General features: G+C 40.4%; 1 protein-coding gene across 4 annotated transcripts in view; it reads right to left on the bottom strand.

Annotated features, from left to right (window-relative positions):
- LOC132108301 (LIM domain kinase 1-like) overlaps nt 1-15,811 on the bottom strand; it is a 78,165-nt gene that overhangs the window by 17,646 nt on the left and 44,708 nt on the right. For 3 of the 4 annotated variants that reach the window (XM_059515000.1, XM_059515002.1, XM_059515001.1), the window contains 4 exons: nt 12,728-12,866; nt 7,745-7,854; nt 2,278-2,475; nt 1,707-1,812 (listed from right to left, as the gene is read on the bottom strand). In XM_059515000.1, the coding sequence (XP_059370983.1) occupies nt 1,707-1,812; nt 2,278-2,475; nt 7,745-7,854; nt 12,728-12,866 (553 nt within the window). Of the gene's footprint in view, nt 1-1,706; nt 1,813-2,277; nt 2,476-7,744; nt 7,855-9,758; nt 9,889-12,727; nt 12,867-15,811 lie in introns of those variants that run through there. The other variant, XM_059515003.1, reaches the window with a different exon arrangement.

Below are 15,811 nucleotides of genomic sequence, written 5' to 3'. Positions count from 1 at the left end.
TGCAGTCCGTATGCAGTCCAACTACAGGTGCATCTAAAAAAATTTGGATATCATGGAAATGGTAATTCAATACAAAAAAAGCTAACTTTCCTATATTCTAGATTCATTGCAGACAAACAGAAATATTATAAAAGTTTTTTTTTTTCTGATGGTTAAGACTTTCAGCTTAGGAAAATTTAAAATTCAGTCTCTCAAAAAATTTGAATATTCAATTTTGAGCTTGATTAGTTTGATTAATTTTGAGTATAAATAATGGGTACCTCCCGGGCTAGTTTAGAACATGCAACCACAATTATGGGAAAGACTAATGAAAACTGACCAAATTCAGTATCTCCAAAAATGTGAATATTTTCTCAAAGATCAATCAAAAAAATGTTCGAGATCTCTAAAGCAGGTTTAATTATGCACACAATACTTGGTTGGGGCCCCTCTTGTATGAATGACTGCTTCAGTGTGATGTGGAGGAGATCAGTCTGTGGCACTGCTGAGGAGTTATTGAAGCCCAGGTTGATTTGATAGTGTATTGTTTGACAGATGTTACTTCTCTTCCTCTTCACAATACCCCATAGATCCTCTGTGAGCTTCAGGTCAGGTGAGTTGGCTGGTCAATCAAGCACAGTAATATCATGGTTGGCAAACCACTTGGAAGTGTTTTTTTTCACTGTGGGCAGGTGCTAAAGTCCTGCTGGATCTCCTTGTCAGCAGATGGAAGCATAAAGTGCTCCAATATCTCCTGTTAGATGGCTGCATTGACTCTGGACTTGATAAAACACAATGGAGCAACACCAGCAGACGTCACAGCACCCAAATCATATCTGACTTCAGAAACTTCACACTTTGGATTCTGTGCCTCTCCAGTTTTCCTCCAGACTCCAGACCTTGATTTCCAAATGAAATGCTAAATTTACTTTCATCTGAAAAGAGGACTGTGGACCACTGAGCAACAGTCCAGTTCTTCTTCTCCTTACCCCAGGTGAAATGCTTCTGATGTTATTCTCTACTTCAGGAGTGGCTTGGTTCCAGGAATGTGACAGCTCTTTTCCTGAAGACGTCTGAGTGTGGAGACTCTTGATGCACTGACTCCAGCTTCAGTCCACTCCTTGTGAAGCTCTCACAAGTTCTTAAATCGGCTTTTCCTGACAATCTTCCCAAGGCTGTGGTAATCCCTGTTGCTTGTGCACCTTTTCCTACCACACTTTTCCCTTCCAGTCAACTTGCTATGAATATATTTTGATACAGCACTCTGTGAACAGCCAGCTCTTTCAGCGATGACATTCTGTGTCTTACTCTCCTTGTGGAGGGTGTTGATGATCGTCTTCTGGACAACTGTCAGGTCAGTAGTCTTTCCCATAATTGTGGTTGCATGTTCTAAACTGGCCCAGGAGGTACCCAGTATTTATACTCAAAATTAATCAAACTAATCAAGTTCAAAATGGAATATTCGAATTTTTTTGAGATACTGAATTTTTTATTTTAATTAGCTGTAAGTCATAACCATCAGAAATAAAACAAAAAACTCTTGAAATATTTCAGTTAGTGTGAAATGAATCTAGAATATCAAAAAAAGTTAGATTTTTTTTTTAAATTAAATGACAAAAAATAAAGAACTTTTCCATGATATTCTAATTTTTTGAGGTGCACCTTTAACTGTTGCTCTACAAAAGAAACACATCAGTGTGAATCGTTTGCACAAGGGTTTTATTCACCTCGTCCAGAGGAACGTTCTGGATTGGGGTTCCATTGATCTCCAGGATCCGGTCGCCAACATGAATAGAGTTCTTGACGTCTGGACTGATGCACTCTGTGTCCACCCTGAACACACAGACAACACCACACGAAGACATGAAGGAACACACGATTACTAATTAAAACACAAGACTGGCCAGACTCCTGCTGATCATCGCTTGTATCTTCAGTCTGGATACTGGCAGATCATCATCAGTCTTTATTTTCCACTCATTCAAGTAGTTATCTCTATGCCGGTTAATTCTACACAAAAATCTAAATATCAAACACATCTGATTTGAGTTATCAGTCGTAATTATATTTTACTCCTAATTATTGATCTGAAAATGTATCAGTGATGTTCTCATTAGAGTAAATGATCAGCAACAGAGCTACATGATCCTGATCATCACGTTCTCACCCCTACACAGTTACCTACAAATCAGAGCAGAATCTCTCACTCGTCAGTTTTCTCATGTTCTGCACACTTAAATATTGTAATGTTCAGTTTGTGAGCAAATCTTAGCCGAGCGTCTCTGTTTTCACACTCACTGGGAGACTCTGACAGTGTGTGTGTGTTCAGGGCTGAAGCCGTTGGGACTGGAGGCCTGATTGACGGACACAGAAAAGCCTCGTTTCCCATCAGTGGAGGCTGGAATGGAAACTAGAGTGACCGTGTGAGGAATCCTGGAGCTCGGCGAGTCAGGCAGGGTGACCGGGGTCAGGATCGTCTGGTGATAACAGTGTCCACTAGAGGGAGACACATCAGACAGAGATCATTCACCATCCTCACACACACTCTCTCCATCACAACATCACAAAACATGCCAGAAATCACTCAATCATATCATAGAAGAACATGATTTGAAAAGTTATATCATGTTTTAAGGACAAGATGTTGTCATATGGATTTCTGATGATCTGGTTACATTATACTTTTACGTAATAGCATTAGAAAACATCTACGTATGATGCTTAATACAAGAACTGGTTAAACAGTTCAAGTATCTTTTGTGTTTCCAGATCCCTACTATCACTACCACTCGTAAACCATGTCAATTCAAGTCAAGTCACCTTTATTTATATAGCGCTTTAAACAAAATACATTGCGTCAAAGCAACTGAACAACATTCATTAGGAAACAGTGTGTCAATAATGCAAAATGATAGTTAAAGGCAGTTCATCATTGAATTCAGTGATGTCATCTATGTTCAGTTAAATAGTGTCTGTGCATTTATTTGCAATCAAGTCAACGATATCGCTGTAGATGAAGTGTCCCCAACTAAGCAAGCCAGAGGCGACAGCGGCAAGGAACCGAAACTCCATCGGTGACAGAATGGAGAAAAAAACCTTGGGAGAAACCAGGCTCAGTTGGGGGGCCAGTTCTCCTCTGACCAGACGAAACCAGTAGTTCAATTCCAGGCTGCAGCAAAGTCAGATTGTGCAGAAGAATCATCTGTTTCCTGTGGTCTTGTCCTGGTGCTCCTCTGAGACAAGGTCTTTACAGGGGATCTGTATCTGGGGCTCTAGTTGTCCTGGTCTCCGCTGTCTTTCAGGGCAGTAGAGGTCCTTTCTAGGTGCTGATCCACCATCTGGTCTGGATACGTACTGGATCCGGGTGACTGCAGTGACCCTCTGATCTGGACACAGACTGGATCTGGTGGCTACGGTGACCTCGGAATAAGAGAGAAACAGACTAATATTAGCGTAGATGCCATTCTTCTAATGATGTAGCAAGTACATTGTGTGTTATGGGAAGTGTTCCCGGTTCCGGTTTACCTAATTAATGCAGCCTAAAAATCCTTTAACGGATTTGGATAATAAAAGCATATTAGTATGATATGTGTATGCCAGGTTAAAGAGATGGGTCTTTAATCTAGATTTAAACTGCAAGAGTGTGTCTGCCTCCCGAACAATGTTAGGTAGGTTATTCCAGAGTTTAGGCGCCAAATAGGAAAAGGATCTGCCGCCTGCAGTTGATTTTGATATTCTAGGTATTATCAAATTGCCTGAGTTTTGTGAACGTAGCGGACGTAGAGGATTATAATGTAAAAGGAGCTCATTCAAATACTGAGGTGCTAAACCATTCAGGGCTTTATAAGTCATAAGCAATATTTTAAAATCTATGCGATGCTTGATAGGGAGCCAGTGCAGTGTTGACAGGACCGGGCTAATATGGTCATACTTCCTGGTTCTAGTAAGAACTCTTGCTGCTGCATTTTGGACTAGCTGTAGTTTGTTTACTAAGCGTGCAGAACAACCACCCAATAAAGCATTACAATAATCTATCCTTGAGGTCATAAATGCATGGATTAACATTTCTGCATTTGACATTGAGAGCATAGGCCGTAATTTAGATATATTTGCATCACACAATGTAGGCAGCACAACCTTAACAATCTGCACACTTTGCCTACAGTATATCTGCTAATACACTACTTTCTTTTTCTATTGGTCTCTGAAATTGCCAGTCTGCTGTAAATAAAGCCGATTTCATTACTTCTATTATTAGTCAATCAAAGCTTAATCTCATGGCCCTAACAGAGACCTGGATCAAACCAGAGGACACTGCTACACCTGCAGCACTCTCCAATAATTTCTCATTTTCCCACTCCCCCCGTTTGACTGGAAGAGGTGGAGGTACTGGTCTGCTCATCTCTAATGATTAGAAATTTAATTCTTTACCATCTTTGGGTATCAACAGCTCACTCTTAACCTCAACATGGTCCCTTACACATCACTTACCGCTCCACATGTCATCTTTCGACGTGACCTACGCACACTCTCACCCTCCCGGCTATCTGCAATGGTTTCATCTTCACTTCCTTTCCCTAAACTGTTAGCATCTCTTGATGCTAACAGTGCTACTGATATTTTCTGCTCCACTCTTACATCTTGTTTAGACACTGTTTGCCCCTTATCTTCCAGGCCAGCCCGTAACACCCCTTCTGTCCCTTGGTTATCTGATGTTCTACACGAACACCGTTCTAAGCTTAGAGCTGCTGAAAGGGTGTGGCGCAAATCCAAAAATACTGCTGACCTTAATGTGTATCAGTCACTCCTATCTTCCCTCTCTGCTTATGTCTCCACTGCTAATATAACATACTACCGTAACAAAATTAACAATTCATCTAACTCTCGCATGCTTTTTAAAACATTTTCCTCACTTCTTTGTCCTCCTCCTCCACCTCCTGCTTCATCTCTAATAGCTGAGGACTTTGCCACGTTTTTCATTAATAAAATTAAACACATTAGTGCACAATTCTCCACACCACAATCATCCAAGCTCATATCACCAACAAACATACACTCATTTACATTCTTCTCTTCACTCTCTGAGGCAGAAGTCTCCAAACTCATCCTTTCTAATCACCCTACGCTTGATCCTATTCCATCTCATCTCCTTCAAGCCATTTCTCCTGCAGTTGTACCTGCACTCACTCACATCACTGCTGTTTTTCCCTCATCATTTAGACAGGCTCGTATAACTCCACTACTTGAGAAACCAAACTTCAACCCATCTCTTTTAGAGAACTACAGACCAGTTTCCCTTCTTCCTTTCATTGCTAAAACACTTGAACAAGCTGTGTTCAACCATGTCTCTGCCTTTTTCACACACAACAACCTCCTTGACAGCAACCAATCTGGCTTCAGAAGTGGACATTCAGCTGAGACGGCCTTGCTCTCAGTTGTTGAAGTCCTAAGACTGGCAAGAGCGGAATCCAAATCTTCAGTACTTATCCTGCTTGATCTGTCCGCTGCTTTTGACACGGTTAACCACCAGATCCTCCTATCAACCCTACTGGCAAAAGGCATCTCAGGAACCACACTTCAATGGTTTGAGTCTTACCTATCAGATAGGTCCTTCAAATTATCTTGGAGAGGTGAGGTGTCCAAGTTACAACATCTAACTACTGGGGTGCCTCAGGGCTCAGTTCTTGGACCACTTCTCTTCTCTGTCTACATGGCATCATTAGGTTCTGTCATTCAGAAACATGGCATTTCATACCACTGCTATGCTGATGACACTCAACTCTACCTCTCATTCCATCCTGATGATCCAACGGTTGCTATTCACATCTCAGCTTGTCTAACAGACATTTCTTCCTGGATGATGGACCATCACCTTCAACTAAACCTTGCCAAGACAGAACTACTTGTGATTCCAGCAAACCCATCGTTTCATCACAATTTCACCATCAAGTTAGGCACATCAACCATAACTCCTTCAAAAACAGCTAGAAGCCTTGGAGTTATGATTGATGATCAGCTGATTTTCTTAGACCACATTGCTAAAACTGTCCGATCCTGTAGATTTGCTTTATTCAACATCAAGAAGATCAAGCCCTTTCTTTCAGAACATGCTGCACAACTCCTTGTTCAAGCTCTTGTTCTGTCCAGGCTGGACTATTGCAATGCCCTCTTGGCAGGTCTTCCAGCCAGTTATATCAAACCTTTACAATTAATCCAGAACGCCGCAGCAAGATTAATTTTTAATGAGCCACAAAGAATACACGTCACACCTCTGTTTATCAATTTGCACTGGCTTCCAATAGCTGCTCGTATAAAATTCAAGGCATTAATGTTTGCCTACAAAACTACCACTGGCTCTGCACCCATTTACCTAAATTTGTTACTTCAGACTTATGTGCCCTCTAGAAGCTTGCGTTCTGCAAGTTAACGTCGCTTGATTGTTCATCCCAAAGAAGCACAAAGTCACTTTTACGGACTTTTAAATTAAATGTTCCCTCCTGGTGGAATGACCTCCCCAACTCAATCCGAGCAGCTGAGTCCTTAGCCATCTTCAAGAATCGGCTTAAAACACATCTCTTCCATCTTTATTTGACCCTCTAACTTTAACACTCACTATTCTAACTCTATTCTTTAAAAAAAAAAACCTTTCTAATCTTTTTATATTCTATTTTCTTTTCATTTATTATGCAATTATGTGTGGGTGTGTGTGTGCATATATATATATATATATATATATAAACCTCTAACACTAGCTTGCTCTATTCTTTTTCTATTCTATTTGTTTTCTTTTTATTTATTATATTATTTAAAATCCCATGCTAGGTGTACTGTGTTAACCTAACTGAGACTTGTTATAGCACTTATATATCATTGTTCATTTTGTTGTTTTTGATTGCTTCCACTGTCCTCATCTGTAAGTCGCTTTGGATAAAAGTGTCTGCTAAATGAATAAATGTAAATGTATCTGAGCTGCATTCACACTGGGACATTTCATTCATGATAAATATAAGTGGTGATTATAATGAAAGTAAGTTGATAAGGGCTCACTTCTGGGATGCACACTTAATTTAAAAAACAGCAGGTTAAAGTGTATACATTTTGGAAGTTTTTTTTTTTTGCTAATGCTAGATTAGGGAACACGTTCATTATTAACTAACATTTTTCCCTCAGTAAACTATTAATTTGTTTCTTATTGATAGTAGGGTAGTTGTAGTAGTCATGTTTAGGTATGGGGTAGGGTTAAGGGATCTAGATTATGGACATATATTAATATGTGGTTTAATAAACAGTCAACATGCTAGCACTATGCATGCTAACGAGCAACAAGTCATTAGTGAACCCTAATCTAAAGTGTTACAGTTTTTCAAATAAGTTTTGGAAAGCAAAGGTGAAATAAAGCCAGATGTCCTCATATATTACGCCAAACCTCACAAACAACATTTACTAGATTTATTAGTGATTTATTAATATGCTGTCCTGGCTCAAATCATATTCATACATCATGCTATGTGTACAGAAAAAAACTCTAAAAAGCATGTTTTATTGAGCAGCTGACTGACTGCTCAGTGTTCTTCCCTTCCATTAGAAGGTTTATGGACACACTTCTGAAGTCACTCCGCTGGGAAACATTAGCGATGGCGCGTTATGAAGATAAACAGCATCTTCTGCTCTACATCACAAATACTAATATCCCTTAATGCACACGCTCAAGTCAAGAACAAGACCTGGAGCCATTTGTGATGAGAATAATGTGAAGGTCACTCACCAGTAGAGTTTGGATCGCTCCACCAGAGCATACGTGTCTCCATCACCGATGAACGCCCGGCAGCTCAGACAGGTGAAGCATTCTGGGTGATACTTCTGTTCTCCGGCGACCTGGAGCACACAGACAGAGAGATCAGAGAGATCAGAGATGCTTCTGTGTGTCCAGAACACATTCACACACATTACTGGATGAATCATTCATTCATTCTGTTCTGCTCGTCACATATCAGACCCGTCAGTGATGGGGCAGAGAGATCAGTTATACAGAAGAGGTTCTGAATGATTGTGCATGTCATCATATGCTTGAGAATAGTAAAATGCTGAACTCTGTTGTTCTTCACAGTAATCATTTAAACATTACATATTAATCTATTCATGTTTAACACTTCATCAGTGATCCTCTCCATCACAGACGTCTCTTCATGTTCAGATTTACACATTAAAGCAGAGAGACATCTGAAACACAGAGGAATGAGAGTCCAGCCTCAGACTAGCTGAAGATGGTCTAATAATCTCAAGTGCTTTAGTGATCATAAAACAGAGAATGGCAGAACGTCAGACAGACTAGTCATTGTTTTCATACAATGACCCCCCAAAAAGATCATTAAATAATAATGACTTCAATAATGTTATATAAACATTATATCAAGTGTCTTTTCTCTTCATCATGTCAGCCATGACAAACTACATCTACCCTTCATAAGAACACTATTAACAGTATTGGATGTCCAGTCACGTGACTGACTGCCCACTGCTTCCTCGTTTCAGCCAACACACACCGACACACACCAAACCTGGTCTGAACACACACCGCTACACAACCAGTCAACCAATACCCACACAACTACACAAAACTCCTCTGTAGAGTCCCACGCTAACTTGCTTCTGATATCTGATGCAGTCATTGACATTCTTTTCTAAACAAATCAGCAAAAATCCCCCATCTCCCTCACGTTGTGACTACACACAAGGACAGTTTCTAGAAGATTTCCGCAGTGCATGTGATCAACATGAGATCTTCTGTTGTGTCACTAATGGATGAAGACATGACACACAGCTGGAGAAAACAGAGCCTGGAAACATTTCCCAACAAACAGGATCTGAATCAATCACTCTGATTATAAACCATCGTTCAGGGACTGATAATGTCATCCTCTACTAACACACATGTCGACTCATCCTTTATGTTGCCTGTGTTACTGTATGCTTGTTAACAACTGGGATAAAATGACAAATGTGGGAAGAGTGGTTTCAAAAGTGATGTTTAAAGTGAGAAAGACTGGAATTCACCACCTTAGGGTCACGCTTACTTCCCTTTGGCAGCTGTTCATATATCAGCAACGCACTTCAATGACATCACTGCTCTGGGGAAATCCTCCGAGCATCCTATCGTCAGGGAGGAACGAACACAACACTGGATCAGAGCCGAAACCACGCCTGATGATGTGAATCATAATAAAGCACTGAACCTGTCAAACCTGCAGTGTGTCAGTACAACATCCCATCATGCATCATGCAGAGCAGTTCTACACAGCACAATATTATGGTAAATAAACAGCACATTTTAACAGTTTTTTCCTGCCAGATTAGAAAATCACTGAACCAGCTCCTAATGTCATGGGTTTGATGCTGAACTGATGGTTTCTGAGTCTGTGTGTCTCTGCTGTTAGTGACCCGGAGTCGTGACCCGGTTAACTAGTCAAGGATGACTAGCTCTCAGACTAATCTCAGACTAATTATTAGAGGAGTTGATGAATGTTCTCATTAGGTCGTGAATTAAAAGACACAGAACGGATCCAACAGAACATAATGTGAGAATGACCATTTGATCTGAGCGTGATCAGATGCTTCAAGCCTAATGATTTACGATGAAATGAATTCAAGAGGGAGAACTATGAAAGGCAATCTCATCCAAACACATGCTTGAATGTTATGATGTTTGTTAGATCCATCAGCATCAGAGTCCATCTGAATTAGTCTTTTACATCACAATGAAAGGTGAAGAGTGTGCTTACCTTCTTGTCTCTCCTCCAGAGTCTCAGACAGCAGAAGCCCCAGTAAAACACATCACTGATCATGACCTCCAGCCACAGATCATTCTAGAGAATACAGCTCATCCCAGAAGCTCGGTCACTCCCTCTGTCTCTCTGTGAGCCGGTGACTTCATCACTTCCTCCCGACACACACACACACACACACACCTCCCCCTCTCCGTCTCAGGAAAGACCCAGTCCTCTGTAGTGCCTTGATCCAAACCCTGAGTATCTCTCACAGATCTGCTGGCAGTGAGCTGGTAAAGCAGGCTTGACTGAACCTGAAATAACCTGCCAATCAGACTGGTCCCAGAACTGTGCGTCGAGACACCAAACAGCTCAGATAACCACACAAACACACCCTCATTCTGCAGAATACTACAGCAATGTTCTCAGGAACGGCTCGGTGATAAGACGTGAAGCTAGTGTGGAATGAGGAAAGCCACTTCTCCTAACAGAACAACACACACATTGTTTCTCACTACAAATGAAAGAACTTGGTCACGATGGGAGTCTGGACAGCGATGTGAGCTCACAGAACCACGAGTAAACATGAGAACCTGATCACACTGAGCAAAGGATGATGGGATCACGGCTCGGAGGCTGTTGTGTGTCAGCGGTCAGAAAGATCCGCTCATCAGTGTCATGTGAGGGATTTCATTACAGAGAAATCAAGCTCGTAAGTGATGATCTGAAACATTCTTCATGGGCAGAAACTTCATCTGTCTGACGTTAGCATGTTGCAAACAATGCAATAGTTTTGTAGGCATATAAATATATATATATATATATATATATATATATCATCAATGAAAATAGTTCTGAACAAAGCCACAGCAGAAGTGTTTAGCATCTCTAAGTGTTTCTTAACTGAATCAGTAGCTGTGTGAATGAATCAGTTGAGTGAATGACTCCTCTTGAAGTCAATTTTAGGTTCACATTTAAAGTATATTTTCCCTCCCCCGCCCAAATCATTTCACATATCCACATTTAATAAAATACCAGCACAAGCTCAGCAAAATATTGTCTAATTATCATTATCAACAAAAAAACACTGAGATGATATTTTTTGTCATTATTGAACAGAGAAGCAGAATCCAGCAGAAGTGGGAGTGTAGAAGAGCTCTACCGCACACAGTCCAGTGTTGATCCTTCTGCCACTGCACATTTATAATACAGCTTACCATACATTTCCTGTTTCAGCTTTTATAGCCTCATTTCTGTTTCTATGAAATAATAAGGTCTATATTATTTTTACTTAAGCATCACTTCTCAAGTTCTAAACTGCCCTGTTTGTGGCTTGATGCGGAGCAGAATATTGCTTGTTTTCTTCACAGTAGTCTACAGACTCCTAATGAAGATGTGTGTGTGGCTGTCAATCAACTGCAGGAAGAGTTTGAGTATTGGACTGCCCTGCCTGAGGCGATGCAGACGCTTTATATATAAAAACACAGACCACAGGCTCTGCTATCTGCTTTATAGCTCCATTAGGTGCACACTCACAGCCAGAAACGATCTGAGCAAAACCAAACTGGTCAAACTCTGGTTTTCTCGAGTGTCATCAGCGAGCAGCAGAGGAAACACAGTGTGAGAGCGAGCAGACGACAGCGTGCGTGTGAGAGAGAGAGAGAGAGAGAGAGAGAGAGAGAGAGGTTTTCATGAGTTAAGTGTGTGGATGAACGCTGGCCAGAAATCCAGCACAGAGAGACATACGGACAGACAGACCAGACCAGAGTGATGCACGTTTAGATTTGACATCTTTAAGCTGTTTTGCATCTGTGTCACAGAATTACTATCATGTGGGTGTCATGTTATAGAAAGCTTTGCATTAAATTTCTCTGCTTGTCATATGTAGATGTTCAAAATACAAACAAATAAAAAAGAAAAACACAAACAATTATCTCATTTTGTGTAACTTTCAGACTGTAAAATAAGTTGTGATCAACTTTGATCAACACCAAGATTGACCTGAAGAATCTGAAACTGGGTCAAGGTTCAGGCTGTATGAATGCTTTCTTCAGAATAAATGATATGCATCTGTCACCTTCACCCTCAGGAGGAAATGCTGGTCATGTTATCATTTCATATTTGCTGAAAGAAATAGTAACGTTCATTCTGATTTCTGAAGTTTCTTTTTAAAATCCAAAACAGCAGAGACAGGTTTGAATTCATACAAAATTGCATACTATTTAAGAATGCTGTGCTGCAAAAATAGAAAACAAATATTCAACATACATTCAGATTTTGGATGCAGTTAGGTTTGGTTTCAGTAAGTTGGTTAATATTATAATTATTATTATCTTTATTTATATTTTTAAGGAATAAAGGAAAAAAATTGTACACCTTAATGTGGATACACACACACACACACACACACACACACACACACACACACACACACACACACACACACACACACACACACACACACACACACACACACACACACACACACACACACACACACACACAGATGCACTATACACTTTGACATATTTTGACTACGGGAACCGATAGTTGATTATATTGTAAAATGATATGATTTGTGCATGTAAATAAAAATTTTTAAACTTAATGAAAATGCAAATGTAAACAGAGCAGATGACATCTTACATTAAGTTACAGATGTGCTATGCCAAAACTGGATGCAAAAGAGTTAACATGTGAAGAATCAGACAGTCATAAATGATTCAAATGATTCTTGTCTCTTGTAGAAACACTAATTCAGCCAGCAGTGAATGCATTAAAACAATGTCTTCATCAGCTCTGCGTCTGAATTATAGATCGCAGCTCCTCATGAGTGCTGTTGATCTGCTCATGTGTGAATGGAGAATCAGTGCAGAGCCGTGTAACTGGAGCGGCTGTGAGAAACTGTAGGACAGACGGACAGACGGCAGGACTGTGGGGTGTGGAGAGACACACAGATTGGGTTTCTGACCGTTTGGACTCACCATGATGAGTCCAGTGGTGATGGGTTCTGAACAGCCATGACACAGCTCTCCGAATTTAGCCCAGTAGTCCTTCTTACAGAAGAGACGGCCGTCCTTCTCATAGTACCAGTGTGAGAGAGACGCGCCGCACTCACAGCACCTGCAGATCAAACACAAGGACGAGCTCAATCACTGAAGAACAGTCATCCGTTCTCTTTCTCTCTGCATGCTTCATTACTTCTCGAAACATGGGCACACAAGGTTGTGCGTCTGCTCTTGTATGTTGGTAGCGACTCGAGTATGAATGCTAGTATGCAACATATCAGACCACATGGGCCTGAAATTGGCCAACAAAATCCCAACCGAAATGAGCATCATCCAATTGAATTCTGAGGTGTGAATCATGTAATAGAGTATGAGAGGTTGTGTTTTGATGTAAATAAACAGTTATCACACACAATAGATTCACATAGGGTTGCCACCTTCAATACAGAAGAATAAGGGACGCCTCGGGGTGGGGGGCACCCCTCGGGGCCACGATGACCACAGGTCCAAGGACGTCCCAGTGGTGGTAAATCACAACTTAAAACATGTTTTCATAAAAACATTAATTGCTAATGAACTTTAGTAATTGTATAAGGTGGCGTGAACACAGATTTTGGATAAAATATTAGTCATTGTTTGCAGACAGCACCATTCAAACAGTGAAACCACATGATATATAACCGGTCAACGAACATTTCTAAATTCATGTAAAACACACATTTTTTTAAATCTATTTTATATATAGTCTATTGTTAATTCTACAGTAGCCTATTGAAGAATGCAATCATTTAAATTAGTTCAATTGTTTATTTGCTTCACATGGGCACTATATTTTTATTATTAAATATATCTATCTTATCTCTTATTAAAATAATGCTTATGTGTCTGACTGTACACCTTAACCGTAATAAACAAATCGCTAACACTTTAAAATAAGGTTCATTAGTTAACTACATGAATTAACATTAACTAATAATGAACTGCACTTATACAACTATTGTTCATCTTTGTTCATGTTAATTTCCACATTTAATAATACTTTATTAAAAGCTTGTTCATATTAGTTAATGCACTGAACTAACATGAACAAACAATGAACAGCTTTATTTCTATTAACTAACATTAACAAATATGAATAAATACTGTAACAAATGTATTTCTTACTCATTGTTAGTTCATGTTAGTTAATACACTAATGTTTAATAAATGAACCTTATTGTAAAGTGTATGAATGTTGTTCTCCCGAGGCATTCTTTCAAATCGACTTTCTGCCAAGAGACCCGCCCTCATCTGACTCTGATTGGCTGTGAACCTGAAACAGACCAATCAATCCACCGATGGCAGCGAGTATTACCCAATCAGGGGCAGAATAGGACGAGTCTTCACAGAATGCCAGTGGGATGATCTGCATGAGACGCTGCATTGAAGACAACTCCGAAAATACGGGACAAACCCCGTACCGTATTGATTCAAAACGCGACGCACTATTTTATTCTCAAATACGGGACGATTCCGTATTTTAAGGGATGGGTGGCAACCCTAGATTCACAATACTGCACAAAGTCTTTAGAAAATGGTTACTACTGTATGTAAATATTAAGGACTTCAATTGAAAACATTATGCGAATCAAATTGATCGGTGTTATTCAACTGTTAGTGACAGATCCACATTTTCTGTTTAATACTCAAACAATGAAGCAAACCAGGAAAGAGCATGCTGATACTTGCAGAGATGACAGGAGAAACCTATGACGTCAGATCCTCCATCATGTGTGTGTGTGTGTGTGTGTGTGTCCTAACAGCAGCCAGACGCTGATGCCTCACTGTCCTCTGTGTGTGTGAGGATTGATCTGATGACCCTGAGAGACTGTGTTACAGAGCGAGCGCTGAATCAGGATGAGACCACAGTGAAGAAGAGGCTTTACCTACTCACATACACACCACAGGACCTGAAGGAGCACACGGCCGGTTCAAGCAAGGCAAAAGAGAAACCTTATCCACCAGATACTAACACTCTTCTTTGATGCTTCATAGAAGTGTGTTTAAATAATATTTCATATTAATACAACATCTATACACTTTTAGGTGTTTTTCCCCGAAGCGGTTGAAGTGTTGAGTATTTGCTGAAGCTCCTCTAACACTACACACAGACCAGTCAATGAGAAACCGGTGAAAACGCTTCTCTTCCTCTCTCTTGTATTGTCTTGTATACTCTGAATGAAGCTGACGCTCTTTACTGCTAGCACTTATTGCCTCCTTGAAACAAATCGCTTGTTGTATTCCTGATTCCTCAAGACGCTTTGGATAAAAGCATCTGCTAAATGAATATGTGTAAAAGTAAATGCATCTGAGCTCATATTTTGCCTTTATGTTTAAACTTGAAGCGTCACTGTATTCATGTGAGATGAGGAAACACATTAGTCCTGATAACAATGGCTCTATGGACCGGTGAATAACCAGGTAAATGCTCTGGTAAACTAATTCCTGTTCACCGGGTGAGAGCTGATGTGTGTGGCCTCACTGAATGCAAATAAAGCAGATTCTTTTTAGAAAGAAGGAAGAACTGCAGCGTTCGTCAAACCACAGCCGCGGACTACGGATAGAGAAGCCATCAGAGCAGTCGAACCTTCAGACATCATCTTCAGAGAGTCTGGGTCAATGCTGAAGCGCTGTTCAATACAAGCCAAGCCCCAAATCTGCAGTGTGATCGCTCAGAAAAGGCAAGTAAAATAAAATATAAAGTGAGGAATCACTCATGTCTGGATTCTTGGTGTTCAGTTCTGATCGAATCACTAAGCAATATCAATATAAGTCAGCAAACGCACATAAAGCACTGGCCTGAATGAGAGCGAAGTGTTTGTTAATGAACACCTCTCCATTAGACAGATGAGAAGAGGAAAACGTTTGGCCGGCAGACGCTGGGGGATGCTGGGTAATCCATGCCATGATCTCCAGGGCTCTGTTATCAGCACTAATGATGAAAGTGGAGACAGAGCGGATGCTGTGAATCGCTCCTCGCTTCATTACAGCACATCTCCTGCATCCAGCGTCAGAGCAGCA

The sequence above is a fragment of the Carassius carassius genome, chromosome 28, assembly GCF_963082965.1.
Source record: "Carassius carassius chromosome 28, fCarCar2.1, whole genome shotgun sequence".
Lineage (NCBI taxonomy): Eukaryota > Metazoa > Chordata > Actinopteri > Cypriniformes > Cyprinidae > Carassius > Carassius carassius.
This window is presented reverse-complemented; position numbering and strand designations above follow the sequence as displayed.